Source organism: Vigna angularis, chromosome 9 (assembly GCF_016808095.1).
Source record: "Vigna angularis cultivar LongXiaoDou No.4 chromosome 9, ASM1680809v1, whole genome shotgun sequence".
NCBI lineage: Eukaryota > Viridiplantae > Streptophyta > Magnoliopsida > Fabales > Fabaceae > Vigna > Vigna angularis.
The window spans coordinates 21,743,918-21,766,552 of NC_068978.1; the positions used below are offsets into that span (position 1 = coordinate 21,743,918).

Consider the following 22,635-nt stretch of genomic DNA (forward strand, 5'->3'; position numbering starts at 1 on the left):
ATAATTTTGAACCAAATAAAAAAAATGTTGTGAAAATAATTTCGAAACACCTACGAACGCCGAAACCACGTCGTTTTTGAAGCTCCTCGCCGTTCCTTTTGGTAATCTTTTGTTTTTGTTCGGTTTTAACTCAAATGCTGTATATTATTACTTATTTTCCGAAAAAACTGTTGCTATAGCCTTTAAAGTGCCTGGTGGCTGGAAAAAAGAGAAAGAAGCTATTATTTTGACCGTTCTACATGTACTCCTTTTGTGTGAGTCATTATGATTTCAAGAGATCTCATGTCTATGTATTTGTATATTTTCTTTTGTCGGCATTCATGCACAAGAAAAGGAGGAAAGAAGGAATTGAATGGAAGTAACATTTCTTAGTACCGCAGATGCTTATGGGAGGAAGTGGGTCATTCTCAGCTGGAAAGGGAATGCACTCAAGGCTTTGTAAGCTTTCACTATGTATCTTCTAGTTTACAGCTGACTTTCATAAGTGATTTGATTTACCTTTGCCACTATGATCTTGAACTTTTCAAGTTTTTCCGTTTGAGTATAGTTTTCACTTTTTTTAATTGCTATATGAAGTCAATTTCACTATTTTCTGTTCATATATCAGTAGATCATCTCTTAACTTGTGCTTTTATATAATGGAATCCAGATCTTCGTGTCTTGAATGAATACCAGCAGATTCAATGTTTTTCTGCATTCAACAGTCTCTTCAACAATACAGGGTTATTTGGCTTATATGCAACCACATTAAGGCACAATCTTTTCTTAAAACACAGATGTGATGTCTCTATTTAATTTTCTCTGAATTTTTTATTCATTGAATGGTTGGGTTAGTTCGTCTAGAAAAATAAGTTCCCTTCTATAATTTATTAACACAGCACAAGATATTTAAAATGTACTTCTAAGTTGAAGTTGTCTTGAACGTTGATCCGAAAATAAAATAAATTGTAGATTCCGCAAGTTGAAGTTGCACAGACTAGGTTTCCTATCGGTTACTTCTTCATTTTCCTCCTTCTTTTAAGCTCTTTTGAATTTTCGACAGAGTATTTTTAAAAGTATGAAATTTGAGCTCTTTTTCATGTGTCAATTTAGAGTTCTGATTATGTGGAAAAAGATGTGGAACTAGCAGTCAGAGAATTAATAGCACTCGCATCACAAGGACAAGGTTTAATCTGGCTGCCTTGCTTTTTGTTTCCTTTTGTTAACTCTGATATCTGTCAAATTAAATACGGTCTTTCAACAATGGCAGTTTCACAGATACAGCTTGACTGTGCCAAGGAATCCACGAAGTCTGCACTCTCTACTTGAACTGGTAGTTTGAATGATGTGGAATTTCTTTCATTTAATCCTCCTGCCCCACTGGAATTAAGAATACTGTGACTCTTGCATCATTGCTTCCTTCTCTATTATCTATCATGGATTTCTCTACACGCTTTGTCACAAATAGAAAGGAGAATTGTGTTGCTTTTACTTGTCATTTGCCCAAGACTAACTGTTTTTGCAGATAATTGCATCAGAGGATATAGGAAGGCAGATATTAACTTACGGGGAAAGGTAAAAAAATTCAATCAGAAGCCTATTATTTTATTTATTTATCAACATTTTTTTTCCATTTATTTAAATCCTCCAGCTGCTGCTACTTTAAACTGAGAAGTATCACTTAAATCATGGGCATAATTTGTAATGAGAATTTGTGTGATTACCTTTTCTTCAGAAAGCCACTAGAGCAGTTCTTAAAGGAAGTAGAGCAATCACTTTCAAACCTACAATGTATTATTATTGTGTATGGTGTGTACCTTAATTTCTATTAATGTTGTGTTATGATGAATTTGATTGTGTTATAAAAATGTTTTGAAGTTAATTGTTGGCATGCTTTGTTATCAATTCCCACCCTCTATCACAACTGTAATACCAACATGAACTCCATAGCATTGGAGTTGTGGCTAAAATTAAATTGTTTTGTCCACACGTGACCTACCAATACATGACTGACTATTTCAGGTGAAGTTTCTGTACAAAACATGATTTTCTCTCGCGTAATCGTTTACCAGGACTGTGTAAACGATTACAGCAGGGTTTTTTGACCAGTCTGATTCATCCCTTCCACAACTTGGTCCCCCACTCAAAATGGGTCATTCCCAACTCCTTGGGGTCACATGATATCACCAAGCACAAGCTACCAACAGTCAAACACCAACATGTTCCAAAGACAAGTGCAAATGTGAGTCAAACATACTGGTTTTGACAATGGTCAGCCGTGTTACCCTGACTGACTACTTCAGTTGAAGTTTCTGTACAAAACCTTATTTTCTCTCGCGTAATCATTTACCAGGATTGTGTAAACGATTACAGCAGGGGTTTTGGACCACTCTGATTCATCCCTTGCACAACTTGGTCCCCCCACTCAAAATGGGTCATTCCCCACTACTTGGGGTCACATCACATCACCAAGCACCATCTATAAACAGTCAAACACCAACATCTTCCAAAGACAAGTGCAGATGTGACTGAAACATACTGGTTTTGACAATGGTCACCAGTGTTACCCTGACTGACTACTTCATGTGAAGTTTCTGTACAAAACATGATTTTCTCTCACGTAATCGTTTATCAGGACTGTGTAAACGATTACAGCAGGGTTTTTTGACCAGTCTGATTCATCCCTTCCACAACTTGGTCCCTCCACTCAAAATGGGTTATTCCCCACTACTTGGGGTCACATCACATCACCAAGCACCATCTACAAACAATCAAAAACTAACATCTTCCAAACACAAGTGTAGATGTGAGTGAAACATACTGTTTTTGACAATGGTCACCCATGTTACCCTGACTGACTACTTCAGGTGAAGTTTTTGTACAAAACATGGATTTCTCTCGGGTAATCGTTTACGAAGACACTGTAAACGATTACCACAGGGTTTCTTGACCAGTGAGAGTCAGCCCTTCCACAACTTGGTCCCCCCACTCAAAATGGGTCATTCCCCACTACTTGGGGTCACATCACATCACCAAGCACCATCTACAAACAGTCAAACACTAACATCTTCCAAAGAGAAGTGCAGATGTGACTGAAACATATTGGTTTTGACTATGATCACCCATGTTACCCTGACTGACTACTTCAGTTGAAGTTTCTATACAAAACATGATTTTCTCTCGCGTAATCGTTTAGCAGGACTGTGTAAACGATTACAGCAGGGTATTTGGACCACTCTGATTCATCCCTTGCACAACTTGGTCCCCCCACTCGAAATAGGTCATTCCCAACTCCTTGAGGTCACATGACATCACCAAGCACAAGCTACCAACAGTCAAACACCAACATGTTCCAAAGACAAGTGCAAATGTGAGTCAAACATACTGGTTTTGACAATGGTCACCCGTGTTACCCTGACTGACTACTTCAGTTGAAGTTTCTGTACAAAACCTTATTTTCTCTCGCGTAATCGTTTACCAGGACTGTGTAAACGATTACAGTAGAGTTTTTGGACCACTCTGATTCATCTCTTGCACAACTTGGTCCCCCCACTCAAAAGGGGTCAGTCCTCACTCCTTGGTGTCACATCACATCACCAAGCACCTTCTACAAACAGTCAAAGACTAACAACTTCCAAACACAAGTGCCCGTCTGAGTCAAACATAATGTTTTGACAATGGTCACTTATGTTGCCTTGATTGATTACTTCAGTTGGGGTTTTTGTACAAAGTCTGGATTTCGATCGCGTAATCGTTTACCAACACACTGTAAACGATTACAACAGGGTGTTTTGAGCAGACTCGCTCAGCCCTTCCAGAACTTGGTCCCCCCACTCACATTGCCTCATTTCCTACTCCTTCGGATCACATCATATCACCAACCACCATCTACCAACAGTCAATGACTAACATCTTCCAAATACAAGTCCACATGTGACTCAAACAAACTGTTTTTGACAATGGTCACCCATGTTACCCAGACTGACTACTGCAGTTGAAGTTTTTGTACAATACCTAGAATATTCTCGCGTAATCGTTTACGAGGACTGTGTAAACGATTACGAATGTGTGTTTTTCAGCAGACTAGCTCAAGCCTTGCCCAAGTTGTTTCCCCCACTGAAAATGGGTTCTTCCCCACTACTTGGGGTCACCTCACATCCCCTATTACCCTCTAAGACCACTAAAACACCAACATCTTCCAAACACAAGTGCCACTCTGAGTCAAAATAACAGTTTTTGCCAATGGTGACCAAAGTCACCCTGCTTCACTATTTCAATTCAAATTTCTGTACAAAACACACATTATTGTCGCGTAATCGTTTACTAACCCACTGTAAACGATTACCATTTAGTTTGTTCACCAGCCCAACTCAGAACTTGTTCAACTCCCTCGCAGTAATGACCCTTAATTTCACTTATGAAACCCTCCCTTACTTTTGAAATACTTATTATAATGGTGCGTTATTTTTTCAATAAAAGATTTATTCATTATAACAAACACAACGTCAAAACAATTAAATTGAAAATTCAACCAATAATCTTATTACAAAAACAATGTCTACATTGTCAACTAACATTATGTACATATATAAACATGTTGTGTTACAAGACAAATTTGTTCATGTGTAACCAATCCTAAAGAATGCCATATAGCTCTAGGGCTTCCATTCGTCTTATGTTCTCGTTGTCCAGGATCCATTGACATACATATTTCTTTCTAATCCCAAGCAGCTCCTTCTGAAACCAACATTTTCCCATTAGAAATCAACACATAAAATAATTTTAACAAACACACAATTGCTACTTACAATTGTATATTGAGGCATGCTTTTTCCGTTGTATTTGTCGTCTCCATCCTAAATTTCCATTGCTTTCAACATTATGACTTCACAATCATGTCTGAAATAATATACCCACCACATAAAATTACTTTTCACCATATATTCATCACAACACAATATAATACAACAGTACAATTCAAAAAACATACAAGTTTGGTTGGCATGAAATATTTGCTTGTTTAACAGTCAAAGGACCAATACTACCTTCCGGTCTATTCATCAAGAGGCAAAAAAACTGTGCCATATTTTCAGCCTACCAGTTAACAAATACAAAAAAAATGTTAAACAATACAGGGTTATCTAACAATCACAGGGTCATCAACAATGAAATATGTGGAATCTTACAACCGCTGTGTCTATCCTTTTCCGGTCTCTGATCCCCTTACCTAAAGAGTCAATCACAAATATCTCTAATGAACTCAATTTCACTGAATAACACCACCAATGATCATCGTGGACAAATGGCATAAACAACTACAAACAATAAAAACAATATCAATAAAACATTTCCGACCAAAACTGGACAAATATTGCACATTAAAGGTTACTCACAAAGTCAGCTGTGGCAATGTCTCCAAGTCCAAACTGATCGCAACACAGATAACTGTTATAGTTATGAAGCGTCCAAACATGACGATTCTGTGGACGTTTCCTATAATCTGTAAGAATATGGTGCTGTGGACAATTTCAAAATCATCAATCAAAAATCATTTCTTCAATGAAATATATGATACAATATCAAATTTTATTTACCGAGTATAATGGACTAAAATGAATCTTCTTAACAACACCGCACAACCTTTTCTCAAAGTACATAAACATCGTACAAGCAAATAACACCACCTACACAATAAAAAATTTTCACATTATTAACATAAACTACAACATGAAACACAAAGAAAACTCACAATACTAACCATGTTATCAACATATTTTATCGGGGTCAAAGTGTAAAATGAAGTCGTGCTCAACGTTTGCCCAATTATCTCGCATACAACCCTAAACATATAAATATTAGTCCATCACAAAAAATAGAGATTCGCCAACCACAACTACAATTCAAAGCAAATACCTGTATACAGTGAACTCTCTGACGCTGACTGCTCTATACAATTGGTCTACATCAATAGTGGTGCTTGGATCCCCAACAAAACTGCGCAATGGGGGGATAACCAATGGTACGACCTCCTGTTCTTCTTCATCCCCATCATCTTGGATTTCAATACAAACAATGTTATCATGACTTCTTGAAACTATCTCATCTTCATATGCGATTTTATCCTCCCCTCTTACTTCCGTATATGCACCTAGGGGGTCATCAACTGCATTACCATCACCTTGTTGTTCAAATCCACAATCACGACCAACTTTAGCCTCTTCGTCACCTCCAACTTCAGGTGCTTCATCAACTCCACCAGCAACTTCTTCATCAGTACCACATGCATCTTCTTCAGTAAAGATTGGAGTTTGACAAATTTCAAATAACTCCCTAGTAAGAACTCCAATCTTGGCATTCAATGCTTTGAGATCTTCATTGGTTTTCCTTAATATCTCCTCGGCACCTACTTCCCATGTGTCATCATCAGAGCTTTTGTCATCATCTTTCTCAACCTTGGATCCTTCAGCCAAGGATCCTTCACTCATCCCTCCGTCATCCATGTGGAAAGCTGCACGGATTTTCGGGCGATGACGATCTTCCTTTCTTACATACCACTCCAGATTTAACTGCACCATTATCACACAACAGATTTTGACAAATAAGACAATCAATTTTTACATAAAAAATAACGAATATCAAAACACTTACGTCTCCGATCTTAAATATATGTTCAATTTTTTCGGTCCTTGATTTATACGGGAACCATCGCATTATGTGCGGGAAAAACCTTTGTGAAGCATGACCATGCAAAGAAAGTCTTTCAACCGCCCAAGCCTACAATATCATAATATTATTTCATCAAACCTAATTGATAATGTTCTGCGGTACATCAAAATAATAAACTATAAATCATGTTACCTGCAACACTGCCACATTACCACTAAGAGTGAGTGACTGTGCGATACCTCCTCTCATAATTTTCTTCTTACATTTATTTAAATTCTGTACAATATGTTTATATACATCGGTGCACCAATCGTATAGACACAAACTGTCTAAGTCATCTAACACTGCAAAAGGCATGTTACAAACATGCCTTGATTTCCTAGGAAAATAAAAAACAACCAAACAAACTAATATATATATATATATATATATATATATATAACCTACATACTACATCAACATCAATGTTATTATCATGCACAATGACATTAAAGATGTCCGTCAACTCCTTCAAAGTGATAGTTTTTGATTTGAACATTTCACCAACCAATCCAACAACTACTTCATCAAACGGAATCTCTAAACCACCTATTTCTAAACCTATGCTCATGAACACATCAATAACTGAAAAGGGCACCAACTGTTGACTTACTTTAAAACTATTATCATGTCCAGCCCACCTGCAAACCATAACCTTCAATAATTTCAAATTCACCTCCACAAGACTATGAATATTCAAACACCACATAAATGGAGTCATCCTAATGCGCTCCACATGACACTTTCCTAGTAAACGATTCATTTCAATAATGATCGATGAGTCCATCGAGATAAGAAGCCGCCACTACACAAAAATGATCATAACTTTATTAATAACTACAATTTTTATAATAGTAAATTATCTATAAAAAGAAAATTATAATTTATCTTACACTTCGTTTTTGCCCTTCCATTGCACCTATACTAACAAAATAACAATCCACACTCGTTAAATAATTACGGTTACTGAAACACCAAAAAGACAATGTAAAAGATAGAGTTAGGGTTCGACCATTATGACTTACAACAAAAACACCACCACACCAACAACGAAAGAAAATAATGCTCCACAGCCTCGTCGAAGAGACAAAAGTCCACAACAATGTGACCACACCGAAAACACCACCGACCTTCCAACCACAGAAAAGATATAAGAGAACATCAACTACCACATGAAAGAATTGAAAAACCAAATCCCACAACATGCCAAAACGCAACTAGTTTTTCAAAGAAAACATACAGGATAGAACGAGAGAGAAGATGGAAGGGATGAAAGAACTCCAGAGGTTCCAGCGAAAATAAGAAAACGAAAACTGCGAAACTAATTTCGTAAAGTTTTAAACTTTTCTTCCAATTTTTCCCTTGGCCTTATAACTTCTCCCCATTTTCTTTTATTTTATTTTGGCTAATGCAAAGACGCCACCTGGCGTTGTCAAATTGTTGGCAAAAATTGGTTGTCAACATAACATTTTCCTTCTCTGACTGCTAGGTCCACAACTTTTTCCACAGAATCAGAACTCTAAATTGACACATGAAAAAGAGCTCAAAATTCATACTTTTAAAAAGGAAAATGTTATGTTGACAACCAATTTTTGCCAACAATTTGACAACGCCAGGTGGCGTCTTTGCTTTGGCCAAAATAAAATAAAAGAAAATGGGGAGAAGTTATCAAACCGAGGGCATAATTGGAAGAAAAGTTTAAAACTTTACGAAATTGGTTTCGTGGTTTTCGTTTTCTTATTTTCGCTGGAACCTCTGGAGTTCTTTCCTCCCTTCCATCTTCTCTCTCGTTCTATCCGGTATGTTCTCTTTGAAAAACTAGTTGCGTTTTGGCGTGTTGTGGGATTTGGTTTTTCACTTCTTTCATGTGGTAGTTGTTGTTCTCTTGTATCTTTTCTGTGGTTGGAAGGTCGGTGGTGTTTTCGGTGTGGTCACATTGTTTTGGAATTCCGTCTCTTTGACGAGGCTGTGGAGCATTGTTTTCTTTCGTTGTTGGTGTGGTGGTGTTTTCGTTGTAAGTCATAATGGTCGAACCCTAACTCTATCTTTTACATTGTCTTTTTGGTGTTTCAGTAACCGTAATTATTTAACGAGTATGGATTGTTATTTTGTTAGTACAGGTGCAATGAAAGGGCAAAAACGAAGTGTAAGATAAATTATAATTTTCTTTTTATAGATAATTTACTATTATAAAAATTATAGTTATTAATAAAGTTATGATCATTTTTGTGTAGTGGCGGCTTCTTATCTCGATGGACTCATCGATCATTATTGAAATGAATCGTTTACTAGGAAAGTGTCATGTGGAGCGCATTAGGATGACTCCATTTATGTGGTGTTTGAATATTCATAGTCTTGTGGAGGTGAATTTGAAATTATTGAAGGTTATGGTTTGCAGGTGGGCCGAGCATGATAATAGTTTTAAAGTAAGTCAACAGTTGGTGCCCTTTTCAGTTATTGATGTGTTCATGAGCATAGGTTTAGAAATAGGTGGTTTAGAGATTCCGTTTGATGAAGTAGTTGTTGGATTGGTTGGTGAAATGTTCAAATCAAAAACTATCACTTTGAAGGAGTTGACGGACATCTTTAATGTCATTGTGCATGATAATAACATTGATGTTGATGTAGTATGTAGGTTATATATATATATATATATATATATATATATTAGTTTGTTTGGTTGTTTTTTATTTTCCTAGGAAATCAAGGCATGTTTGTAACATGCCTTTTGCAGTGTTAGATGACTTAGACAGTTTGTGTCTATACGATTGGTGCACCGATGTATATAAACATATTGTACAGAATTTAAATAAATGTAAGAAGAAAATTATGAGAGGAGGTATCGCACAGTCACTCACTCTTAGTGGTAATGTGGCAGTGTTGCAGGTAACATGATTTATAGTTTATTATTTTGATGTACCGCAGAACATTATCAATTAGGTTTGATGAAATAATATTATGATATTGTAGGCTTGGGCGGTTGAAAGACTTTCTTTGCATGGTCATGCTTCACACAGGTTTTTCCCGCGCATAATGCGATGGTTCCCGTATAAATCAAGGACCGAAAAAATTGAACATATATTTAAGACCGGAGATGTAATTGTTTTGATATTCGTTATTTTTTATGTAAAAATTGATTGTCTTATTTGTCAAAATTTGTTGTGTGATAATGGTACAGTTAAATCTGGAGTGGTATGTAAGAAAGGAAGATCGTCATCGCCCGGAAATCCGTGCAGCTTTCCACATGGATGACGGAGGGATGAGTGAAGGATCCTTGGCTGAAGGATCCAAGGTTGAGAAAGATGATGACGAAAGCTCTGATGAGGGCACATGGGAAGTAGGTGCCGAGGAGAGATTGAGGAAAAACAATGAAGATCTCAGAGCATTGAATGCCAAGATTGGAGTTCTTACTAGGGAGTTATTTGAAATTTGTCAAACTCCAATCTTTACTGAAGAAGATGCATGTGGTACTGATGAAGAAGTTGCTGGTGGAGTTGATGAAGCACCTGAAGTTGGAGGTGACGAAGAGGCTGAAGTTGGTCGTGATTGTATATTTAAACAACAAGGTGATGATAATGCAGTTGATGACCCCCTAGGTGCATATACGGAAGTAAGAGGGGAGGATAAAATCTCATGAAGATGAGATAGTTTCAAGAAGTCATGATAACATTGTTTGTATTGAAATCCATGATGATGGTGATGAAGAAGAACGATAGGTCGTACCATTGGTTATCCCCCCATTGCGCAATTTTGTTGGGGATCCAAGCACCACTATTGATGTAGACCATTTGTACAGAGCAGTCAGCGTCAGAGAGATCACTGTATACAGGTATTTGCTTTGAATTGTAGTTGTGGTTGGCGAATCTCTATATTTTGTGATGGACTAATATTTATATGTTTAGGGTTGTATGCGAGATAATTGGGCAAACGTTGAGCACGACTTCATTTTACACTTTGACCCCGATAAAATACGTTGATAACATGGTTAGTATTGTGAGTTTTCTTTGTGTTTCATGTTGTTGTTTATGTTAGTAATGTGAAAATTTTTTATTGTGTAGGTGGTGTTATTTGCTTGTACGATGTTTATGTACTTTGAGAAAAGGTTGTGTGGTGTTGTTAAGAGGATTCATTTTAGTCCATTATACTTGGTAAATAAAATTTGATATTGTATCATATATTTCATTGAAGAAATGATTTTTGATTGATGATTTTGAAATTGTCCACAACACCATATTCTTACAGATTATAGGAAACGTCCACAGAATCGTCATGTTTGGACGCTTCATAACTATAACAGTTATCTGCGTTGCGATCAGTTTGGACTTCGAGACATTGCCACAGCTGACTTTGTGAGTAACCTTTAATGTGCAATATTTGTCCAGTTTTGGTCGGAAATGTTTTATTGATATTGTTTTTATTGTTTGTAGTTGTTTATGCCATTTGTCCACGATGATCATTGGTGGTGTTATTCAGTGAAATTGAGTTCATTAGAGATATTTGTGATTGACTCTTTGGGTAAAGGGATCAGAGACCGGAAAAGGATAGACACAATCTGTTGTAAGATTCCACATATTTCATTGTTGATGACCCTGTGATTGTTAGATAACCCTGTATTGTTTAGCATTTTTTTTGTATTTATTAACTGGTAGGCTGAAAATATGGCACGGTTTTTTTGCCTCTTGATGAATAGACCGGAAGGTAGTATTGGTCCTTTGACTGTTCAACAAGCAAATATCCCATCCCAACCAAACTTGTAAGTTTTTTGAATTGTACTGCTGTATTATATTGTGTTGTGATGAATATATGGTGAAAAGTAATTTTATGTGGTGGATATATTATTTCAGACATGATTGTGGAGTCAAAATTTTGAAAGCAACGGAAATTTGGGATGGAGACGACAAATACAACGGAAAAAACATGCCTCAATATACAACTGTAAGTAGCAATTGTGTGTTTGTTAAAATTATTTTATGTGTTGGTTTCTAATGGGGAAAATGTTGGTTTCAAGAGGAGCTGCTTGGGATTAGAAAGAAATATGTATGTAAATGGATCTTGGACAACGAGAACATAAGACGAATGGAAGCCCTAGAGCTATATGGCATTCTTTAGGATTGGTTACACATGAACAAATTTGTCTTGTAACACAACATGTTTATATATGTACATAATGTTAGTTGACAATGTAGACATTGTTTTTGTAATAAGATTATTGGTTGGACTTTCAATTTAATTGTTTTGACGTTGTGTTTGTTATAATGAATAAATCTTTTATTGAAAAAATAACGCACCATTATAATAAGTATTTCAAAAGTAAGGGAGGGTTTCATAAGTGAAATTAAGGGTCATTACTGCGAGGGAGTTGAACAAGTTCTGAGTTGGGCTGGTGAACAAACTAAATGGTAATCGTTTACAGTGGGTTAGTAAACGATTACGCGACAATAATGTGTGTTTTGTACAGAAATTTGAATTGAAATAGTGAAGCAGGGTGACTTTGGTCACCATTGGCAAAAACTGTTATTTTGACTCAGAGTTGCACTTGTGTTTGGAAGATATTGGTGTTTTAGTGGTCTTAGAGGGTAATAGGGGATGTGAGGTGACCCCAAGTAGTGGGGAAGAACCCATTTTCAGTGGGGGAAACAACTTGGGCAAAGCCTGAGCTAGTCTGCTGAAAAACACACATTCGTAATCGTTTACACAGTCCTCGTAAACGATTACGCGAGAATATTCCAAGTATTGTACAGAAATTTCAACTGCAATAGTGAGTCAGGGTAACATGGGTGACCATTGTAAAAAACAGTTTGTTGGAGTCACATGTGCACTTGTATTTGGAAGATGTTAGTCATAAACTGTTGGTAGATGGTGGTTGGTGATGTGATGTGACCCGAAGGAGTGGGGAATGAGGCAATGTGAGTGGGGGGACCAAGTTGTGGAAGGGCTGAGTGAGTCTCCTCAAAACACCCTGTTGTAATCGTTTACAGTGTGTTTGTAAATGATTACGCGATCGAAATCCAGACTTTGTACAGAAACCCCAACTGAAGTAGTCAGTGAGGGCAACATAAGTGACCATTGTCAAAACATTATGTTTGACTCAGACGTGCACTTGTGTTTGGAAGTTGTTAGTCTATGGTTGTTTGTAGATGGTGCTTGGTGATGTGATGTCACACCAAGGAGTGGGGAGTGACCCATTTTGAGTGGGGGACCAAGTTGTGCAAGGGATGAATCAGAGTGGTCCAAAAATCCTGCTGTAATCGTTTACACAGTCCTGGTAAACGATTACGTGAGAGAAAATCATGTTTTGTACAGAAACTTCACCTGAAGTAGTCAGTCAGGGTAACACGGGTGACCATTGTCAAAACCAGTATGTTTCAGTCATATCTGCACTTGTCTTTGGAAGATGTATGTGTTTGACTGTTTGTAGATGGTGCTTGGTGATGTGATGTGACTCCAAGTAGTGGGGAGTGACCCATTTTGAGTGGGGGGACCAAGTTGTGCAACGGATGAATCAGAGTGGTCCAAATACCCTACTGTAATGGTTTACACAGTTCTGGTAAACGATTACGTGAGAGAAAATCATGTTTTGTACAGAAACTTCAACTGAAGTAGTCAGTCAGGGTAACATGGGTGATCATAGTCAAAACCAGTATGTTTGACTCACATTTGCACTGGTGTTTGGATTAAACCAATAAACATGCGACACGTGGCGTTGTAAAAAAAGTGTTAAAAAATCGTTGTTAGAATATCGCAGTCCGTTAGAGAATTAATAGCACTCGCATCACAAGGACAATGTTTAATCTGGCTGCCTTGCTTTTTGTTTCCTTTTGTTAACTCTGCTATCTGTCAAATTAAATACGGTCTTCCCACAATGGCAGTTTCATAGATACAGCTTGACCGTGCCAAGGAATCCACGAAGTCTGCACTCTCTACTTGAACTGGTAGTTTGAATGATGTGGAATTTCTTTCATTTAATCCTCCCGCCCCACTGGAATTAAGAATACTGTGACTCTTGCATCATTGCTTCCTTCTCTATTATCTATCATGGATTTCTCTACACGCTTTGTCACAAATAAAAAGGAGAATTGTGTTGCTTTTACTTGTCGTTTGCCCAAGACTAACTGTTTTTGCAGATGATTGCATCAGAGGATATAGGAAGGCAGATATTAACTTACGGGGAAAGGTAAAAAAATTCAATCAGAGGCCTATTATTTGATTTATTTATCAACATTTTTTTTCCATTTATTTAAATCCTCCAGCTGCTGCTACTTTAAACTGAGAAGTATCACTTATTAAATCATGGGCATAATTTGTAATGAGAATTTGTGTGATTACCTTTTTTCAGAAAGCCACTAGAGCAGTTCTTAAAGGAAGTAGATGCAATCACTTTGAATGATATCTCTAAATTTTCTCAGAAGATTATCACCTCGCCTCTCACTATGGCATCCTATGGGGATGGTAATCTTCAATTAATTAATAATCTAATTCAAGCATTTGGTTTAGTTTCTGATAATGCTGTTGCAATCTGCTTGTCTTGCAGTTATGAATGTCCCAAGTTATGAATCGGTTAGCAGCAAGTTCCATGCAAAATGAAAGATTTTGTAGTGCATCAGGCCATGGCACTCACACATCATCTAGTGCAACGGGTGTTGTAGTGGAAAATGCAAGCTTTATGGGACTAGCTAAAGGTTGGCAAGAAGTGGTGCTCCATCAACTTGGTTAGCTGTGTACAAAATTTGTTGGTCTACTGGGGGATGCAGCTCTGTTGATATTGTTGCAGCTTTTGATAATGCAATATTTGATGGGAATTGTTATTGAAACAATTATTTCACACAATTTCAAACAATTCTTTCACACTCAATATTATATTCACTGGTTCAAACATTTAATTCTTGAAACTTTTATTGATTACATAATCATCTCGATCTTAAATATTTTGACAGAAATATGTATAAATATTTAAATTGATTCTCAAAAGATAAATAAAAAGTGTTTAATTAAAACTCTCATACATAAGTTGTTAAAAATTCAGAAGTTTGTCTCTCTTTTTTTTTATGTAAATCGTAAAAGAAATTTAATTACTTATACCACTATTTTAGTTAATAATCAAACAAAATTTTAAATTTATTAAAATATACATTTTTTATTTTAAATATAAAAATTTATTAAATTCACAGTGCAAATTAAATAAATTAAAAATATTTGTATGATTGTTTCCATAGATAATATTTAATCATTAAAATAGAAAACAACATGAACTTCATTAATGATATTTAAGGAATAAAAAGTTAAACAGAAGATAAAAGAATAATTAAAATGCTTTTCTATTATAAAGCATGAAAAAAAAAAGTTAGTTGTAGGTTCTGGCTTCTTTTGCTTTTGTTTCCATCCAATTTTGCAGTAAGACTTATACAAAATTTGGGTTGTTAAGGATGAAGTTGATTATAAATGGGTCATCATTTCCTATGTACCCATTTAGCTTTTGGTCTCCACTCAATTTTGCAACAAAAGTTATACAAAATTTGGTTGCTTGGTGATGGAATTGGATATAAATCTGGTTATCATGGTCTTAAGATGACTTCTATGTCCATTAATTTAGAGTGCTTAATTTTTTTTTATTATGCCATTTACATAGAAGTCCATGACCAAGGAACCATATTTAGTAAAACTCATGATGCATAAACAACAATGGTAGTAAAGGCAAAATAAGTGGGTACTTCAGACAAAGGTTTTGCACATGCATGTAACCTACGTAGATGACACTCATTTTGGACTGCCTGATTAATTTTTCATCATTTCTTCAAATTAAAAGTGATGTGCAACCAATTATTATGCTATTTATATAGAATTTCATGGCAAAGAAACCATATTTAGTAAAACTCATGGTACAGAATCAACAGTGGCAGGTCAATTACAAATATGACACTCATTTTGGACTGTCTATTTTATTTTTTATTTCTCATAATTTCTTCAACTTAAAAGTGATGTGGAACCAATTATTATGCCATTTATATAGAAGTCCATGGCCTAGGAACTATATTTAGTAAAATTCATGCTACACAGACAACATTGGTACCAAAAGCTAAATAATTAGGGACTTTAAGCAAATGTTATGTACAGGAAAGTCAACTATGAAAATGACATTGAGTTTGAAGTGGAGAATTAATAAAATAAAAATAGACAAATTTATTTCAAATATCTTAAATGGTTATATATTTTTTATTTTTAAGATTTTATGAATTTCAATTAAAAATTCTATATTTTTACTATTTTTTTAATTTTCTACTTTTATATTTTTATAAATATTTAATAAATTTTAATAGGTTTCTATTTTAAAACTCTTATAAATTTCAATTAAAAATTTGAGATTTTGTTATATTTTTAATTTTCTATTTTTTAAATATAATTTTTTATGATTTTAAATGTTGTTTTTATATTTTTTATAAATAAAAATTTATTTATTTATCAAACAAAAATAGAATAATTAAAGTGAATTACAGTAAAATAAAATTCTAGTGTAGAAAATAAAATGACGTGAATAATAAAAATGTGAACAAGGCTAGAAAAGAATTTTATAGGTTTAATGTTTCGGTAGGTCCTTATTTTAGTTCAGAATCTCAAATTGATCCTCTTCTTTTTCGACGTCTCAATTGAGTTATTATTTTGTGAAAATTGCAAAAATTAGACTCCTACCGTTAAATTGGACCCAATGGCGTTAACGTATGGTTGACATGGCACGCTGATGTGGAATTTTTTTTTATTAAACATTGAACTGGGCCAGTTTATCACCCTTGACACATCATCATCTTCTACCCCAAAAAACCTAGCCCTTTCCCTACCATCCATCGTCGGACCACCAGTAGCAAAGCTGCCGCAAATCGCCATGGGGATCCTTCATCACCTCCACCACAGATAACATCGTCGGACCGCAACACTCATCTTCTCCACCATCAATAACTCATCGTCGGACCACTACGAGATAGCCATGAATCGCGCCACCTTAGAGATCGTCCAAAATCACCATGTCGCACCGCCTCCGCCAGACCCTAAGCCGTCGCGACCACTATCTCCTCCGCGAGAGGCCACCACACTCGTGCTTCACCACATCAACGATGGCATCTCCATCCGAAAGCATTAAGCCACCTTGCCACCGTCGCCTAACTCTAATCCGTCGCAAGCCGCTGCATTTTCCGCCACGACGCAGAAGCGCTTCAGTGCCACCATCAACCTCGCGAAGGTCATGCGCAACCCTCAACGTTTCACCATCATCAACCGCATCAGAAACCTGCAGAAGAACCCAAAAATCGCAAACTCCATTGATGCACAAAGCTTCAACCTCCATCGCAAAAGACCATTTTCATCTTCTTCAACGTGTCGCCGCGACACACCTCCATCACCTTCGCCAAGCCCAAACCTATAAACCACAAAATCAGATGATGTAATCCTGCTCGACGTAGTCCTTCTTTTGTATTTTTACCTTTCATAGGTTAGCTTGTAAGGAGTATGGGTTACTATAAATACCCAGCTTCTCTATTGTAATTGGCACTTTTGAGCTTAATGAGAATTTAATTTTCTAACCTTCAGAAATAATTCTCTCTTGAAAGTCACATGCTAGAGAGTCCAAAGACTCCCTCTAGCCACCTTCCAAGCACCTCTCTCACTTCCATTTTCCAAATTTCACGGTGTTTTTCATTCCTCCATGCTACCTCTCCTTTGCTGCCACCTCGCACGCGTCAGCTCCCATTACGTCTCCACTCCAACACATCAACCACGTCTTCAGACCGCGCCTCTCATTTCTTCCCTCGTGCATCCATTGCGCATCAGTCCACTTTTCAGAGCATCTCCTTCTTGTTCTCGAGAGCTCCATTGTTGCCAACCATAGATCCGCACTCCATACACGTCTTCGAAGGTATTTTATCTTCGTTCATCACACAATCATATCTTCTTCTAGGGTTTCCACTCCCTTCCTCCATTTTCCACCGTTCAAACACCTTAATCCCTTCGATCTTCACTTTCCATCGATCATCCGAGCCTTTGAACCATTTAATCGGTTCATTCTGAGTTTCCTCACCGTTATATAGTTTCGTCGCGTCCGGTTAGGGTTTTGCACCGTCCAAAACCATCATCCTCCTTACCTTCAACTTACACCGATTAAACCCTATATCCTAGGTTTTCTAGTGTTCGATCTCAATTTTCCCCTTCAATCTCGTGTTTCCTCTCCATTCCGTTGCGTCTTCTCTCGTCGAGGAAGGCTCGAGGAGTTCGAATTGTGCTCGCATAGCTTCTATCGTCATCTCCTCGGGTGTTCGTCCATCAGTTGGTATTCAGAGAAAGGTCGAGCACACTTCAAAGCTAAGTATCTCTGTCATTGTTTTTATTTTTGTTTCGTTCATCGTTTCTATTTTGCGTTTATTGTTGTTCATTTGATTCTGAGTTGTTCATCATTTTCCTGTACTGTCTTGTGTTTAACTTTTGTTCGTCATTGAATCAATTCCATATGTTTGTTCTGGTTTGATGTTGAACTATTGTGCATCTTATTCGGTGATATTTGTTTTCATGTGTTTAGGTTTCCAATTTCTGATTCTGTGCTTAAGTCTGTGCCTTGAGTCAATGTTTTTATCATTTTATTCGGTGAATCCAATTTGTTTGAGTCTTTCATTTTCTAAATCTTATCCTGTCATGTTTAGTCTTGTTATTTGCTTATTTTGTCATTTTAAATCTGTGTTTAACTGGTTTAGTATTCAATTTCGTGAGTACTTGAAGTTAACCTTGGTGTAATTTCTGTCAAGCCTCAAAAGCTATGACTCATTCGAATGAATAAGTTGGCTGACAGATTTCCATTGGCAATTTTGAATGATTGCATTGTCTTATTTGATTTGAGTCTGGCTGTTACTCATAAATGCACACCATATGAGCTATGAAAAGTTTAACTAAGAGCTCGGGTGTTTGTACTTGGCAGTAGTTAAAATTGACTTTTGATTTGCATGTTTCCTTTGAATTCAGTGTTATCTGTGAACTAAGTTTGGTTCTATAAGTTGAACTGCTAGCCAGTAACAAGTACACATCTCATAAGCAATGAAATTCATGGCATAGCTTGGTGGTACTTTGTGAAAACACAACATTCTCTTGTTTCAATTACACCGAGATTGAATCTGTCTTAGTGTCTTATGTGTGTGGTTGTATTCTATACTTAGTATTAGATCATTACTAAGTTCTAACATCAGTACATCCTAGAGTCATTGTGTCTGAGTGCTTTAATTTCTTTTCTGCAGAATTAAATTTGATTTGACTTGTGTTACTGCACCTTTGTGTTAAAGTTGTTTTGGCTTAAGATTTGTAAGTGGTTGATGATTAAGTCCACAAAAAAAAAATCTGCATCACTTCAGCAGTACTTGTAATCTTGTACAAAACAACCACTAAATATGTGATTTAAATTTAAACCAAGCAGTAACATTTGTAATTGGAGTTGATTCTACTGATTTCATTGTAAAACAATGCATAAGGCTGAAATTAACAATGTTAGATGATGCACTACAATTCTGAAATAAAGTGAATCAATTTGAACATTTGTTTACAAAAATTCTGCAATTTGTTCTTGATCTTTTTATTGCTTTTGAAATCTACTCTAGAACTGATCTTAGGATCCTGTTTGAGTGCTCACTTTGATCAAAAGCTTTGTTTCTTGATTGTCATTGTTGAATGTTCTGGTTTTGTCTCAGTGCACGTGTGAACTCTGATCTGTTGTTCTTTAATTGAGCTTTTGTTTGCTTTTGTAATCTGGTCTAGAGTTGATCTTGAGTCAGTTGCTCTTCTGTGTTGTCATTCCATTGCTTGTGGCTGTCCTGTTCTGCTCTGGTTTATGATTTTTTGACCTTAGCCTAGCCATTCTTGATTGAGAAGCTGTTACACTCTGGTTTCTGGAATCTGAAAGAAGGTTTGTGTGCTTGATAGCATCTTAGGTGGTGGTGGTCTGAAAGATTCTCCAACTTGAACTGCCAAGGGAGAATCTCCCTTCCAAACCTTTTCATTATGTGCTTTAAATTTCAAAAGAGAAGCCTGAGTGTTGTGAGTTTTGTAAGGCTGATTTAGCCTAATTTCCTTGGCACTTTGTATGAGAGAATCAATTTTTACATAACTGTGTTTTAACATAGTTGCAACAGGTTGGAAGTGGGGTCTTGAATCTGATGAAGATTGAGTACATTGGCCTATGAGTGCATATCAGAATTTCAATGTGATGATTTGAGAGCTTAAACAACTGAGATTTATTTGTGCAGATTTCCATTCTGTTTAAATTCATTGTGTAATCTTAGCTGAATTTTCTACATTACATCATATCTCTTTTTGTCCATTGGCTTGATCAGGTTTTGATTAATTTGGAATGATTGTTTAATCAGTTTGGTTTCAGCCTTGAATTACACCCATTTGCATCTGGTTTAATATCCATGTTTATGTGTATTTTGCTGGAATTGGTGTAATTTCTGTGTGCAGATTTGAACTGAATCAGTGCAGGGAGAAAGTGTAGAATAGGTGTGTTGTTGTGTGCAGAGTTGATAAATATTTGGAGTCAAGAATTTCAAGCAGCAGCAGAATCTCAATAGAGTTTAGAGCAAGCTAGACCAACCATTTAATTAGGGGAGTTGTTTAACTTTCTTACCTCTGGATTGTTTAACTGTTTCTATTTTAGCTGGAAATTGATAGCATCGATGGTTGCTCTGCTGAATTGAGTGTGAATATTTGATTGCAGTTTGTCATTTGGGAGCAAAAGCAATTCTATTCGCTGCCAGGATTAACAAGTGCACCGTGAAGGCCAGAGAATAAAAGGGAAGTTCTTACTGTTATGTGTTTTCGTTGTGCAATTTGTTCTAGCTAAGGGAATTTTTGATTGCAGATCTGCATTTGCCTTTGTAGGAATGAACTGATCAGGAGATTCAAGAGAGTTGATTCCAGAAGCAACAAAGTTGAGCAACAAAGCTGAATGAAGTGGAGCAGGATCGTAGCAGCCTAGCATAATTTTTGTTTTTCTTTTGTAATTTGATTTGTTCATATTGGATTGTAATAGGCTTGTGTTAGCCTACTGTTAGCTTTAGCTTTTGTTTTGTAAAAGGCCTTTTATAAAGTCCAAGTTCTTTGCAAGAGTCCTTGGTGCTCTTTCAAACTCTTGGCAACTTTACTTGCTTTAATTTTAGCATAGCTAGACAAGTGAGTGTGTTTTGTTAGCCAAAGCAACAAGCCTCACCATAGGAGTAGACTTTAATATTGATTTGCTTTGTGTTTCACGTTAGGGTTGATTTAGGCTAAAAGGGATTAAACTCTAAGCCTTATCACATTAGAGTCCGAGAGTCTAGTCTTTTAATTTTGCTTAATTGTTTGTGATTGTTTGTGAGTTGTGTTCTTTGATTTTAAAGGTGATTTTTGTTTAAAGGGTAACTAGTAGTAACCTAAGACATTTCTGGCAAGGTAAGACTTGGTACTTAAGCAGTCTTCATGACTCACCTCTCTTACTTGGGACTTGTCTAAGTGTGAATCTCTTATACCTTTCACACAAAGAAAACTTTTAAAAACAAAGATGTCTTGTTATAGTTCATATAGGTCTTCTAGGTTAGATAATGTTGATGAAATGTTTAAACAAGCTAGGAATCTTCCATCCTTTGGTAAAGACATAGGTGCATTCACATACCTAGCTTGGGAAAAAGAAATTGATAAAATAAATCCTTGGTTTTATGGAGAGAGTGAATATTATGTTCTTAGCATATATCTCTCTAAGTTATAAGAGCATGCAAGTGAGTGGTGGGATGAAAGACAATATCATGTTAGGAAAGGTAGAAAGTCCTCCATACTTGATTGGCATGATTTAAAATCTTGCATGAGAAGAAAGTTTGTGCCTTCAAGCATTAAAAGAAACCTAGAACTAATTAGGGATTGCATTGATGATGGAAAATTATTTCTTGAGAGTTTAAATGATCATGGGTTTCTTCGTAGAGAAATAGAATTTGGGGCAAGACTTAAAGAGATCAAGGATAAGAAAAAAGAAAGAGAGATTGAGAGAAAAGAAGAGGAAGAAAGGAAAGAAGAAGAGAAGAGAGAGAGAGAGAGAGAGAAGAAAACGAGAAGAGAGAAGAAGAAAGGAATTAAGAAGAGAAGAAGAGAGAAGAAGAAGAGAAGAAAAGGAAGACAGAGAAGAAGAGAAAACAAAAGAAGAAGAAAGAAAAGGAAAAGAGAGAAAAGAAGAAAAGAGAGAAAGGCAAGAAAGAGAGAAGAAAGAAAAGGAGAAATTGTTACTGATGACAAATCCTATTGTTTCAAAGACCATGGAACCTAAAAGGGAAGGTTTCCAAATCTTTACTTCTTTTCCAATAATTGAATATTTTTCAATTTTTAACTTCTCTTTCAAACAAATTGTCATCTCATATTCTATGCAAACTTTTTCAAAATATGACAATTCAAATCTTGAATTATTCTTATCTTTTAGGAAAGAAATAACTCAAGACAAAAGTGAATTTGGACTTCTAGAAATTCCAAATGTGATAAAAAAAAATAGAAGTCCTTATTTCCTTGTTTTTATAGAAAAATTCCTTCTTGGATTGATATTAATTGAAAATATATTTGATGTTTATTACAGATTCATGTTCGATCCAGGAGGAAGAAAACTATATCTAAAGGAATAAGGCCACTTCATGGCTCTGCTCCCAAGATTGTGTGGAGCTTCTTCATAAGGCGATGCCAGATTTGAGGACAAATCTTTTTTTTAAGAGGGAGGGTATGATGTAATCCTGCCCGACATAGTCCTTCTTTTGTATTTTTACCTTTCATAGGTTAGCTTGTAAGGAGTATGGGTTACTATAAATACCCAGCTTCTCTATTGTAATTGGCACTTTTGAGCTTAATGAGAATTTAATTTTCTGACCTTCAGAAATAATTCTCTCTTGAAAGTCACATGCTAGAGAGTCCAAAGACTCCCTC

The 22,635-nt window shown here is 36.2% G+C and overlaps 1 protein-coding gene and 1 long non-coding RNA gene across 10 annotated transcripts; both read left to right on the top strand.

Annotated features, from left to right (window-relative positions):
* Positions 1–161: 161 nt before the first annotated feature.
* LOC108347560 (uncharacterized) lies at positions 162–6,432 on the top strand. Of its 7 annotated transcripts, none has more exons than XR_008245346.1 (4): positions 162–254; positions 381–438; positions 650–1,165; positions 1,250–6,432. It is a non-coding gene; the product is annotated as an uncharacterized LOC108347560 (long non-coding RNA). The 7 variants fall into 7 exon arrangements; XR_008245347.1 differs by having other exon boundaries at positions 166–241; XR_001833907.2 differs by having other exon boundaries at positions 168–254; positions 1,093–1,165.
* Positions 6,433–9,547: 3,115 nt separating this feature from the next.
* Positions 9,548–13,802, top strand: LOC108346653 (uncharacterized). Of its 3 annotated transcripts, none has more exons than XR_008245343.1 (3): positions 9,548–9,780; positions 9,863–11,437; positions 11,529–13,802. XR_008245343.1 is itself a non-coding variant. In XM_017585714.2 (2 exons), the coding sequence occupies exons 1-2, from the start codon at positions 9,718–9,720 to the stop codon at positions 10,319–10,321; spliced, it is 522 nt and encodes a 173-aa protein (XP_017441203.2). In that variant the 5' UTR covers positions 9,548–9,717; the 3' UTR covers positions 10,322–13,802. The 3 variants fall into 3 exon arrangements, 1 of the variants encoding a protein (XP_017441203.2); XR_008245342.1 differs by having other exon boundaries at positions 9,863–11,033; positions 11,112–13,802; XM_017585714.2 differs by having other exon boundaries at positions 9,863–13,802.
* The last annotated feature ends 8,833 nt before the right edge of the window (positions 13,803–22,635 follow it).

What these genes read in the sequence shown, in the direction of transcription:
- LOC108346653 (XM_017585714.2), top strand. Translation starts at nt 9,718, where the DNA reads ATGCGATGGTTCCCGTATAAATCAAGGACCGAAAAAATTGAACATATA. An exon ending in ATATATTTAAGACCGGAGAT is followed by an intron (nt 9,781 to 9,862) that starts GTAATTGTTTTG and finishes ATAATGGTACAG; the next exon opens with TTAAATCTGGAGTGGTATGT.